Source organism: Rhineura floridana, chromosome 5 (assembly GCF_030035675.1).
Source record: "Rhineura floridana isolate rRhiFlo1 chromosome 5, rRhiFlo1.hap2, whole genome shotgun sequence".
Lineage (NCBI taxonomy): Eukaryota > Metazoa > Chordata > Lepidosauria > Squamata > Rhineuridae > Rhineura > Rhineura floridana.
The window spans coordinates 186,763,962-186,776,899 of NC_084484.1; the positions used below are offsets into that span (position 1 = coordinate 186,763,962).

At 49.9% G+C, this 12,938-nt stretch overlaps 2 protein-coding genes across 4 annotated transcripts in view; one reads left to right on the forward strand and one right to left on the reverse strand.

Annotated features, from left to right (window-relative positions):
- Positions 1–12,938, reverse strand: part of RNF121 (ring finger protein 121) — a 30,794-nt gene that overhangs the window by 4,028 nt on the left and 13,828 nt on the right. For all 3 annotated transcript variants that reach the window (XM_061629210.1, XM_061629211.1, XM_061629212.1), the window contains 4 exons: positions 11,860–11,967; positions 10,145–10,265; positions 6,050–6,183; positions 3,117–3,218 (listed from right to left, as the gene is read on the reverse strand). In XM_061629210.1, coding sequence (XP_061485194.1) covers positions 3,117–3,218; positions 6,050–6,183; positions 10,145–10,265; positions 11,860–11,967 — 465 coding nt within the window. The remainder of the gene's footprint in view (positions 1–3,116; positions 3,219–6,049; positions 6,184–10,144; positions 10,266–11,859; positions 11,968–12,938) is intronic.
- On the forward strand, positions 8,409–9,284 carry LOC133385747 (serum response factor-like). The gene has a single exon (XM_061629332.1). It carries the CDS (start codon positions 8,409–8,411, stop codon positions 9,282–9,284), a length of 876 nt encoding a protein of 291 aa, XP_061485316.1.

The following is a 12,938-nucleotide window of genomic DNA, read 5'->3' on the forward strand; positions in this document are numbered from 1 at the left end:
GGGGAGCAGGAGGAGGGGGAAAGGGGGGATTTGCTCCACTCTCTCAGCACCAGAATCGCCCCAATGCATTGCCTACTTCTGTGGGTTTGGACCTTCAGCAGTTGTGGGGAAGAGATAGCACTCTTCAAGTACATGAAAGGTTGTCACATAGAGGGCCGGGATCTCTTCTCGATCGTCCCAGAGTGCAGGACACGGAATAATGGGCTCAAGTTGCAGGAAGCCAGATTTTGAATGAACATCAGGAAAAACTTCCTGTTAGAGCCATATACGACAATGGAACCAATGACCTAGAGAGGTAGTGGGCTCTCCGACACTGGAGGCCTTCATGAGGCAGCTGGACAGCCACCTGCCGGGGATGCTTTGATTTGGATTCCTGCATTGCGCCAGGGGGTTGGATTCAATGGCCTTATAGGTCCCTTCCAACTCTACTATTCTACGATTCTATGATTAAAGCAAGGGCTAGACCCCTTCCACTAAGGAAAAGAACTGCTTCAGAACCTCAGAGCACCCTTGCTGGATCAGACCAAAGGTCCCTCAATCCAGCATCCTGCAGGGGCCTTTGGGAGAGTCACAAGTGCTTATTTACTGCTTTTACTGTATTTGTTGGGTTTTAATAGACCGCTTTTATATCACTGGTATTTACGCATTGTAAGCCACCCTGGAATTTTTAACGATGATGAATGAACAACCATTTTTAATTATTAAATAAATAAGCTGGGCTTGAAGGCAACACCACCTCTTCCCCCCAGAACATGGAAGCAAAGGAGACGTAAGGCAAGGTTTGCACAAAGAACCACCACCTCTGTCGTGGCCACCTCCACCTACCCAACTGGGGGCGTTAACATCTGCACGATGGAGAGGCATTTGCAATGCAAATCTGCTTGCTGCACAGTGGGCTATGTCCAACTGAAGTAATTCGTTCTGTCAGCACAAGGGATTGAAACATGCACAACAGAACTTTCCCTTCCTCGCCTTGTGCGGCCATCCCATAAATCTGTTCTGGGGCTTCCCACAACTCTCTGGAGCAGATTTGGGGAGAGTGCATAACGAGTAGAAGAGGAGGAGGGAAGTTCCACTGCACACGTGTGAATCCTTGCGCTGACAGAACAAATCAGCTGGACGCCGGCCAATGTGACTGCAAATACTACATTAGGAGCCCGTCAGCAAACACTGCTTCAAATCTGACATCTAGAGAGAACGCGAAACAGAAACAAGGGCCCCAAAGCATGGTCTGAAGGCATGTGAGGCCACCACCCTGCTGATGGCCCGGATCCACCAGCTCCTCCTGGAAAGCACACGCGTCCCACCAAGGGTGCCAGAAAGGGAGGAAATGAAATAAGCAAGGCAAGGGAAGTCCAGGTCCACTGCCCTATTGCCTCAATAGAACCTCTTTCTCGCCATTTCATCTCTCAGGGAGAAGAGCCAGTGGACGCTCTGGGCATGGAGCATGCCAGGCAGAGAGGGACAGAGCCAGCTACTGACCAGGTGGGTTCGAGTCAGATTGGCATCAAGATCAGGCGCAAACCATCTTCAGCCGTTAGCTTCTGACTTGCTTAGCAAGAAAGGCAAATGCAATTATCCAATGAATCCTAGCTATGCATCTGAGAGTGCACCCGGATGCACCTTGTTTTAGGGGGAGCCTGCTGTGAGCATGCATTTCGGGCACGCAAGTGCCACCGTCACACACACACACAGACTGAGGTCAGAGGAAATCTCTCGCATCCTGTCTGCTGCTAGAGAGGCTATGGACACTTGGCACACTTACACAAGTGCCACATAATGTCCGTGCCGCATTTGGGAGGAGTTGATCTTGCAGAACTCCCTGCCTGTTGGCATAACACAGGTACCTTCACTATATATAAATATATTATTTTAGACGCCACCTGAAAAAAATTTTCTTTTACAATCTCACCCAGACATCTGTTTTGATGATTTTAATAGGACTGTTTACTGGTTTTATGACCAGTGTTTGTTCTAATGATATTGTTTCTATGTTGTACACTACTTGGAGATGTTTAAAAAAATATTAAGCGGTTTATAAATGCTTTTAAATAAAGTTGTAACTATAGTTACCTAGAGGTGTTTTAAGAGTTTTATTGTTTTTATCTGTATCTTAATGACAGTTTTATGTATATTTGCTTTTTAATTGGCTTCTGGATTTTAGCTGTGTTCGATCGATAATTTTATTTGGAAATCGCTCGGAGCGATTTATACATTTTTCAAATAAGGGCCAGCCAATTTGAAACTACATCCTTCCCTTTCGCAGGGCACTTTTTCAACTCTGAAGCAGGAGTTCCCAAACTTTCTTCCTCTCCCACGGACCACTTGCAATGTGCTGTGCTAGATGCTGTATAGAATATAAACTGCAATTCACTAATAGGTAAAAAAAACCTTGCGGTTTAAGAACGTACCTATAGCCCACAGATCTTTCTATCAAACTTTAAAAAGCAGGGAAATTGGGCAGCTATAGTGAATGCACCAGGGGAGCAGGAGACCTGAACTCCTCTCTGAGATACTGTACTGCCCTACAAAGTTGTCAGAACGCAAACACCATTTGGGTTGGACTTGCACAGTCCAATCCACTTCCTGTGTAGCTTGGAAGAATTTGGTAACAATAAAAGCAGCAGGAAAAATACAATTAAAAACCAATTATGAATACTTAATGCGACGGATGTACCATTTCCCGCCTTCAACCACAAATCCACGGACATGCTGCAGACCACCTGACTGACACTCACAGACCATAGTTTGGGAACCCATGCACTAAAGAAATCTGTTCTTTTTTTTTAAAAAAGGGCCAAACATTTATGTTAACAAACATGCAAAGAGGCGGGCTGCCCCACCAACAAAATGTGCACAGTTTGCCTGAAACTGGGTTGGTGGTGGGGAGAGGCAGTCATCCTTTTGGGGGCCAGCCAGGGGTGGGGGAGGGAAATAGAAAACCCTGCTCCTCTTCTTCAGAGGCCTGTCTGTGCACAGCCACATATTTCCTTTTAAGGATTCTTGTTCTGGTTATAAACACTTCCAAAGATTTCCCATTTCTACTGCCACCCTGGTGAACACTCCTCCCTCCCCCCCAAATCCCCTTCTTTAAACTGGCAGCCAGCGAAGGATACGGGTTGCTGAACATCCGCTTCAGGTCCACCTTCTCTTTGCAGTAGGGGCAGGTCTGCTTCTTCCCGACGATGCACCAGCCGCGGATGCAGAACTCGTGGAATCTGGGAGGGCAGCAAGTTAAGGCCAGGGAAGGGCGCAGAAACACAGGCAGGCGCTCTGGAAGATTCAGCAAAGATGCAGCAAAGAAGCCAAGCACAACAAAAGCACCAATGTCTACCGGGAAGGAAGTGTATCGTGCCAGGGGCCTTGCAAAGTACTCAGGGCAACTACTCTCCTGGAATAAGAAGCCTTATTATGCTGCTGGCTACTGGGGGGGGGGTGTCATTCACATTGTGCCCTGCAAAATGGGGGGAAGCATATACCATCTAAAATCCCAACCGCAAGCGCTCACTGTCTCCAGCTCGCCCTGCCTGCATGTCCGCAAGGCACCTGCTCAGGCCCTGCTGGTGTGTTTTAAGAAGCTTTATCTTTGCAGTGTTTTTTTGCCCCTCCTTCTGGGAGGGACGGCGAGAGATAAATGTAATAAATAACAGTCAAAGTGCCAAGCGAGAGGGACTGTTCCCTGTTGGGCTCACTGCCCTTTGCAACACAAGCATGTGAAAGTCACACGGGGAGAGTGTGTGTGTGTGTGTGTGTGTGATTTCCTCGTAGTAACAGGGCAGGGCAGAAAAACAAACATGTTAGACAACTAATCCAGCCCAAAATAGTTGCGATGAACTTGTCATCTCCGTGACAGCTAAGCTGTTTCTTTTGAAGTTGTGAAGGGCTGCCTGTGTGTGTGTCACTTCTGGTTCCTCTTTCCCAAACTCAGCCCGCAATTACACACTTGGGAGCTTGGGGGGTGGCTGTGCTGTGTCACTTACCATGCCTTTGGTTACTAAGCCCAAAGGCTACGTTTTCCTCCCCCACTGTTCATAGAATCATAGAAAGGCCAAAAGGGGCCAATCTAGTCCAGCATCCTGCTCTCACACTGGTCAACCAGATGCCCATTCATAGAATCATAGAATAGTAGAGTTGGAAGGGGCCTATAAGGCCATCAAGTCCAACCCCCTGCAGGAATCCAAATCAAAGTATTCCCGACAGATGCCTCTTGAACACCTCCAGTGTCAGACAGCCCACTACCTCCCTAGGTCATTAATTCCATTGTCACATGACTCTAACAGTTAGGAAGTTTTTCCTGATGTCCAGTCGAAATCTGGCTTCCTGCAACTTGAGCCCATCATTCAGTGTCCTGCACTCTGGGACGATCGAGAAGAGATGCCGGCCCTCCTCTGTATGGCAACCTTTCATGTACTTGAAGAGTGCTATCATATCTCCCCTCAGTCTTCTCTTCTCCAGGCTAAACAGGCCCAGTTCTTTCAGTCTCTCCTCAGGTTGTTCCTGTCCCACTCAACCTGTCATACAAAAAGAATGCAGTGGTGTGGAACGTAGCTGGACTGGTTCCATCAAATGCACGTCTCTCTCTCTCTCCCTGCCCCCCCCTTGTCGGGTTCCATTATATCAGCCTTCCTGAACCTGTCACCCTCCCAATGTTTTGGACTGCAACACCCATCAGCCCCTGCGATACAAAACATCTGGAGGGCACCAGGTTGTGGAAGGCTGATTTAGACACATTAATTACTCCAGCTGAAACCAGCAGGGCTAACCACGAGCTGTGGCATTTCAACCAGCCGTTTCTGGTTGAGGAATAACGAAAGGCATGACTAGTCTTTTTTTCCAGCACCCATGCAGGAAACCACAGACCATCTCTAAGCAACTGAGTATGCATGTCTCACACTAGATAGCGTCATAAACTGGGCCAGGAAGCCTCAGGTTTCCTGAAAAGTATTTGCAAAGTAAGTCAGGCGCTCAGAAGTTTCCACTTAAAATGCTAGCGGTGGGTGGGTGGGTAGGCAGCACCGCCCATCCCTGCCATGTCATGACTTCCATAGGAAGGGAGAAACAGAAAATTTGACCCTTTGAAGAATGACCAAGTTACCACTTTTTTCTGCTGTCGCCCAACAGGCCTGACCCCCTTGGCAGACTGACTCCCTGCAGTGAACAACAGCCCAGAAAGACTCCAAGAGATGGAAGCCAGGGGGAGTCTAAAGACAGGGCATAAATGATTGTACAAATCAATTTTGAAAAGTACTGCAAAGGAGGGTGTTCTTTCACCTTATGCCTTGAGACAGGGAAGCCCCTGCTCTGTCAGAGACCCGAGACGGGCATTGCTAGAGATGGGAACGTGAGGGGAGATGGGTTAATGGCTTGACTTAGAAAGCGGCAGCAGCAGCAGCAGGGCAGTTCTAATTTGCCCCAGCTAGGATTCCCCCTCCCCAAAAATGCTTATTGATCCATCAACCAGTACAGCCCAGCAGGGGTCCTCATTTGCCCCACACTTTCCCCCAAGCCTGGCGTCACATGTGACATCAGGTGCAGGGCAAGTGAAGATGCAGCTGCGAAGGAACTATCAGGAGCCTAAAATGCACCTCTGGTTGTCCCATGGCCAGCTGGGTTTGCAGCCACCGCCTTTTTAAAACTGGCTCCAAATGCAAGCCCCACAGAAGCTGGTCCCACTCAGGGGCTCCTAATCAGCACTCCCAAGTGGAGCTGATCCTCGCCCAACACGGAGCTGGAGTCAGCCGAGATCTTCCTTGGCAGCCCGGCTTGCGATCATGGCAATGCCAGGTGAGCACCACTGCCCATCTGTCAAAGTGGCCCGCTGGGGCTGAAGGAGTGAAGGGTCTGGCTCAGGGGAGGAAAAGGCTCCTCAGCCCTGGTAGGCAACACTGCCAGACTTATATCCCTATATACTGAAAGCAGCGGGTGGGCGGATTCATGCAGACACGGACTGTCCTCTTCTCCCAGCAGCAAAGAAAGGCCCATGAGCTAAGGAAGCACTTGGGGGCTTTTAGAGGACTCCAAACCCTCCCCCCCCACACACAAAGGATACACGTGATTGCAGGACAATCTGTAAGTGTTCTCTATGATGCCTTCCTCGTTGACGTCAACAAAGATCTGCTGGCCGCACACTGCGCAGACGCTGTCCGAGAGGTGCTTCGTCGGCATACCTGATGCACTGTAGAACTGTTCAAGAGGTGGGGAGGGGGGTGGAAGGGAAGGGGTGGACCAAAAGGGACAAGGAACCCAGGTGAGTTAGAGCATCCCAAATCCAGACTCTCTTGTGGGGCCCACCAGACTCCTCAACCAGACACACCTTTTACACGAAAAGAGGGGAAAGGAAGCACAGGTTGATGCAGCTACACTTAATACCAGCCCAGGGTGAGACCAGTAGGAATGCAAACTCCAGCCAGGTAGTCAAGACGGGCTGGAAAGGGGGAAGGGTTGGCACTTTGCACCCTCTCAAAGATGCAGGGGATCACACTAGGCTGCCCCAAGCTGGGTCCCTTCAGATGTTGCTGGACTACGTCCCATCATCCTTGACCTCTGGCCATGCTGAGCGGGGCTGATGGGAACTGGAGTCCAACAACATATGGAGGGCACCACTGAGGAAGACTGGTTTGCCCTGCACATCAATGTCCCCACCCCTATTCCTGGCATAAGCGAGATGTTAGCCTGGCATTTCCCAGAGTGAATGTGTCGAGCATGGCTTTAAATTCACGCCTCTGGAAATCCAATGCAGGCTTTGCCCCACGCTGCTTCCCTTGCGGGACTGGGACTATTACGAAGAAGACTATTCAGGGAAGATCTCCAGTGCCAGCTAGTGGCCAGAGCCTCTGTACATGCATTATAAACAGGCACCACAAGACTTGCCAGGCCACCCTCTTTGCTACAGATCTCAACTGTGGCCTTAAAAGCCTCCTTGCCCCAGCTGGAAAAGTCACCCCCTGTAGAGCTTGTCAAAAGCCGGATACTTTCGGTCAAGACTTTCCACTTCTCCCAGGCATTTTAGCATGTGTTTTTGAATTGTTTAAAATTTTTAAATTGTGTTTTAAATTGTTTTTAAAAAGATGTGTTTTAAACTTATATATTTGTTTTTAATGTTTTTAGTTACTGTAAACTGCCCAGAGAGCTTCGGCTATGGGGCGGTATATAAATACAATAAATAAATAAATACTTGGTTAGCACAACACAAAGCTTAAACACAGAACTGAACCGCTAGCCAACCCTCGCAGCGGGGCAGCCGCTCACAAAAGCAGAACACCTCTTGGGAAGAGCTCAGCTACCAGCAGCAGCAGCAGCTGCCAGGCACGTGGGGCAGAAATGCACTGCACTTTTTCACAGAGGAGACAAAGCACACGGCCAGAGCAAATCAAGTGATTGCGGTCAGAAATATAAACACGGAGACAGCCCTTGCCAGCAAAGGAGCCCGCCAGAGCGGGACAGGCCCCCCACTCGCAAGGCAGTGGCCACACGGCAGGCTGTTCATCCCCTGCTGTTCTGGAATTACTGTATGGCCTCCAGCCACAGATCTTTGCCTCCCAGAGATTCAAACAGGTCCGTTTCAGCTTCACACGTTCAAGTTACCAAACAGCCCGCCCCAACCTGGTGCCCCCCAGCTATTTTGGACTACTGCTCCCATCAGTCCCAGCCAGCACAGCTGGAGGGCACCAGGTTGGGGAAGGCAGCTGTAAAGGGTAATTATGCACATAAAACTTTTAGCCATTCAGCAGCATCGCTTGCGCAGTGGTCTCGGCTTGAGGTGTTATGAAAAAGCACGTAGCCTGGAATGATGCGTGGAAAACAAACGTACGCAGATCGGAAGCAGGGGAAAAGGCGCTTGCTTTGCCACACTGGGCCACAGCAAAGGTCCAAATGACTCAGTAACTCTGGCCGTGGCAGGGAACCAGACGGGCTCCCCAAGGCAACTCAGTGGCAAAGGCTCCCCCTTGTTGATTGCCCTGCTGCCTGGGAATCAGAGGGATGCTGCCTGGGAATGCATTCATTCATTCATTCATTCATTCATATTCCGCTCTTCCTCCCAGAAGGAGCCCACGGCGGTTATGTAAGAACATCAGAAGAGCCCAGCTGCAGCTGGATCAGGCCAACGGAGGCCCATCAAGTCTAGCATCCTGTTCTTACATTGGCTGACCAGACACACCAATGGGAAGCCCATCAGAGCAGGGCCCAAGGGAAACAGCAGCACTCACCCCTCCTGCAATTCCCAGGAAACGTGTGAGCAAGCGGATAGGAAGGCGGGTGGCGGCGGCCGGGCAGAGGGCGAGCGAGCGAGAAGGAGAAAGGGGCCGGGCCGAATCAGCCGGCGCCGGGGCCCATGGCAGCGCCGGCCTGACCCGACGCGTTAGTCCTACTCGCATTTAGAGGGAGGCGGTGACAACGGCACCGGCACCATGTTACCCAGCCAGGCCGGGGCCGGGAACGGCGCTGCCGCCCTGCCCCGGAGCTCGGTCATGGGCATGGCGCGGACGTCCTCCGGCCGGCCAGGTGCTGGGCTGCCCCGCGGAGTGAACGGAGGAAGTGGCGGGGGAGGTGACGCTGTTGCTGGAGGAGTCCGGGGCCCCGACAATGGGACGGGCCCGCCTAGTATGCAGGGGACGGTCAGGGGTAGCTTTGAGCGGGATTGGGACTTAGGGGCAGCGGCGGCAGCGTCCAACAGTAGCGAAGGCAATTCCGACTTGGCCGAAGACGAGGAGCTGGTGGGCTATCGGCGCGGCATGAAGCGGACTTTGGGTGACATGGAGCTGGGGGTGGTGGTGGGGCCGGAGGCGGCTGCTGCTGCTGCAGCGGCGGGGAGCTACGGCGGGGTGAGCGGGCCTGTGAGCGGCGCCAAACCAGGCAAGAAGACCCGCGGCCGCGTCAAGATCAAGATGGAATTTATCGACAACAAGCTGCGGCGCTACACCACGTTCAGCAAGAGGAAGACGGGCATCATGAAGAAGGCCTATGAACTTTCCACCCTAACGGGCACTCAAGTATTGCTGCTTGTTGCCAGCGAGACGGGCCACGTCTACACGTTTGCCCCTCGGAAGCTGCAACCCATGATCACCAGTGAGACAGGAAAAGGGCTGATCCAGACGTGCTTGAACTCTCCTGACTCTCCTCCTCGGTCAGACCCAACCACTGATCAGCGCATGAGCGCTACAGGCTTTGAGGAGACGGACCTCACTTATCAGGTGTCGGAGTCAGATAGCAGCGGAGAAACAAAGACTCTAGTGTGGAGAGGACAAGGGCAACTAACTATACGAAGCAAAGTCTTCTTCTCATGAAAACCAGCATCACTTGAACTGGCTTTTCAATGCCGCTGTAGAGAAACACCTGTCCCCCCAACCTTCATCAAGCTGGTGCCCTCCAGATGTCTTGGACTACAACTACAATGTTAATGTCAATATGTTCTATTTAATGTTGTTGTTTAATTTGCTGTTGTTTGTCACTGATTTTATTGTATATTGTATTTTAATCCTGTTTTGTTCACCGCCCAGAGAGCTACTCGCTATGGGCGGTTTAAAAATGAAACAAAATAAATAAAATAAAAATAAATAAATATTCAGAGCCACACTGTGGAGGTGGAACACAGCCATCGTGGCCAGTACTATCCCAGTGAACAAACCAATCCTTCAGTTCGGTTCTGTCTGGTTCTAGCCCAGCCTTTCCCAACCAGTGGGCCTCCAGATGTTGTTGGACCACAATTCCCATCTTTCCTGACCATTGGCAATGCTGGCTGAGGCTGATGGGAGTTGTGGTCCAGCAACATCTGGTGGCCCACTAGTTGGGAAAGGCTGTTCTAGCCCAATCCTTTAGCCCAGGAAGAACAGAAGCAGGATGCCACCCTGGTGGCATACAACATAGAGTAACATAGGAGACACTGGAAGAGCTATGATGGATTCACTGGGCGGAATCTACCAATGTTAATGTAACCTTGCTTGGAGCTACTGCTCTGGCCTGACTTGCAAATCCTGGGAACGTCCAGAGAGAAGAATAAATGCACAAACTATCTCAAGGCTTCATCCCTCATAGCTCCCTCTTTTGTCCTCTTGGAGGGGTATAAAAAAAGCCAGAGGGCCCCCCAGTCCTTGCTTAGGGACCTACAATATCAGATGAGAAGGAGCTTCCCTGACATGCATCTTACCCCTATAGTGGACGCCATGTAGTCAGCACACATTTCGGCAAAGTCCCGCTCCAGAACTCCATAATAGAGGCCATAGAACAGGAGGGAAATCCCAAAGTCCATTCCATCTTCCGGCTTGACTCTATCAAGGGGAACAGCTTTTCGTGAGCTCCACACGTACAGACCGCTCAAGGCAACCATTACAGACATTTTTAAAAAAATTGATTTATATTCCACCCTCAATCCCAGCAGGACTCTAGGGTGGCAAACAAAAGCACTAAAAACACTTTAAAATCAAACACTGTTATTATTTTACCAAACATGCCACTCAAAAGTAACTCGGCAATTTGTTTCATGCCAACTGAATATGACCACCCACGGGGGGGGGGGGGAAGAGGGGTCCGCCCCAGGAAAATGATTCCCCTCAGGACAAAATGTTTAGGTACCAACATTGATGTTCAGACTTCAAACTGAACAAACACACAATCTAAATATGGACCAGCCGCCTACAAAGATCGGTCCTCAGATGTTGTTTGACTACAGTCACCATCATCTCCAGCCGGCATGGCCAACAGTTAGGTATGATGGGAGTTGTAGTCCAACAACATCTGGAGACCCAAGGCTAGGGAAGGCTGCATGCTCACGAACCCAGACCCCCTGGGGATTTCCCAGCTGTGTGCTCAAGTCATTGCGTGCTTAACTGGACCAGTTCCTCCGCCTGCTTCCTTCCACACTTTGTATGCCTTGCTTGCCTGATGCGCAACGTTCGCTAATGAGGCTTGGATGTATTCTGGACACCCAGTTTCACAATACAAATGTGGAATCAAGAAAACTGGCACAGACCTGACACCCTAAAAATTTCAGCTAACTATTCCCTATTTTTAAAACAAAGCAGGTTTCCATCTGTCACCGATGTGAAATTCTGAAAAAGCTGAAAAGTCTTCCTGTGTGTAAAAAAGGGCAGGCGCTCTAGATCTCAGCCTGGCTCCACATCGCCCCCTCATGGTGACTGTTTCCTTCCCACTCCTCATTGCCATTCATCCCCCAATGTTTTCTGGCTACTGAATTTGGATCTCTTTTTGGCATAGATTATACTCGGATCTGATCATCATCTTGAAGGGGCATCGGGAAGCAGGGGGTGTGCGTTTGGCTTGGATCGCGTCTCTCTCAGCATTGAGACTCCCAAAACTTCACATTGAACCAGGAGAGAAGGAAAGGGTAAGTGGGAGATGTGCATCCCCTCTACGACACTTGCTTAGAGTTGACTTAGCAGCTTCTTCGGATGATCATGCGTTGAGAGGCAGCAATGAAGCAGGCAGCCATGATGTAAAAAGTGCACCCCAGGAGCAATGTTTGAGAGTGCTACAGCGCAACCCCCAGATCGTGTGCAACTCCCCAGGATCCTTTGATATTGTGGTGGGGGGATCTTGGGGCACACCTCTCAAGTCACATGATGCAGCCACTTGGGACCTGCTTTGTTTTAACAACAGACACTCTGTAGTGGATGCAATAATCTCATACACGCCTGTGCCTTGCTCTCCCTGCCATATTTCTGCCACACTGTCTATCCCCTTCTCCAACCCCCCCCCATTTTATCTTCTCAGCCCACACATCTGCCACAGCACAGCATGTAATATGAGAAGACACATCTAGTTTGTGAACACATTTTATGGCCAGGGGGAGTTCATGGGAAGTCTGGCCTCTTGCACTGCCACCAACAGACAGATTTTTCTCACCTGAATAATAAGTTAAGCCCAAAGAGAGTGAACATAACAGCCATGTATCCAACAATTCCTGTGGCGTAGCTGATCTTGTATATTAGAAGAAACCACTTGTAAACCAACCTAAGTGTTGCCGGGGAAGCGGGGGGAGAGAGAGGGAGAGAGCACAAACACAGGACTCTTAGAATTAAGCACCGGAGGGTCCACAAAGGCACTTGTCGTTATACAAACACTGCCCATCTGCCTTGGGGTATTTCTGAGATCTAGAGCTGCAAACCAGAATGGACTGAAGTCTGAGTCGCCACTTAAGGGTAGGGATCCAGATCATTCCTTTCAGGCTTGGACAAGCATTAATGGGCACCCAGTGGAACCCCCACTTGTTTCCTTTGCAGAGCAGACTCCCCTCGACAGTTTCACAACCTGCTTTGGAAACACGTCTCCATTTCGAAAGCAGTTTGTCATGTGGCACTGCAGGGAGATGGGGGGAAGCGAGGAATTACTTTTCAAGAAATACAAGCCCATAGCTCTTGCGTAAGCATGCAAAATTAACTGCATGGTTCCTGGTCGAAGGGCTGCCCCTCTCCCCAAAATCAATGAATGGTACAGATAACCAACAAGAACTGCAGGACCCGCACAACGCAATACTTCTGGAATCTAGCCAACCACGCAGGCTTGCCAGCTCCCTCTCCTTCCAAGCCAAGTCTGACGTAAAAGGAGACCACCCTTCCCAGTTAGTAGCCAAAGTTAGTGAAAGGGTGACAAGACTGTGCCTTTCCTTCTGACAGAGGAAATGGAAGCCGATGTTGATTATCAATGTGTTTTTTACACCTGTAGCCTGTAAAACGCTGAAGGGATTCGCTTGTTAATTTTGTGGACTAGTGCGATTGGGAGTAAGCCACATTAATCAAACAGATGAGTACGATCTGGCCTCTTCTGAGGAGGAGGAAGGGCTTCTACCCAAATAACACCATAAATGTACACTTGAGAGAAAAATATGTGCTTTCTTGCACACTCCTGCTATATGCAAGTTTAATTTAAAAAAAAAAAGATTAGCTTTTATTTTTAACAACATTTTTATTTTACAAATTTACATA

Excerpts from the sequence above, each read along its gene's own strand:
- LOC133385747 (XM_061629332.1), top strand. The coding sequence starts at position 8,409 with ATGTTACCCAGCCAGGCCGGGGCCGGGAACGGCGCTGCCGCCCTGCCC.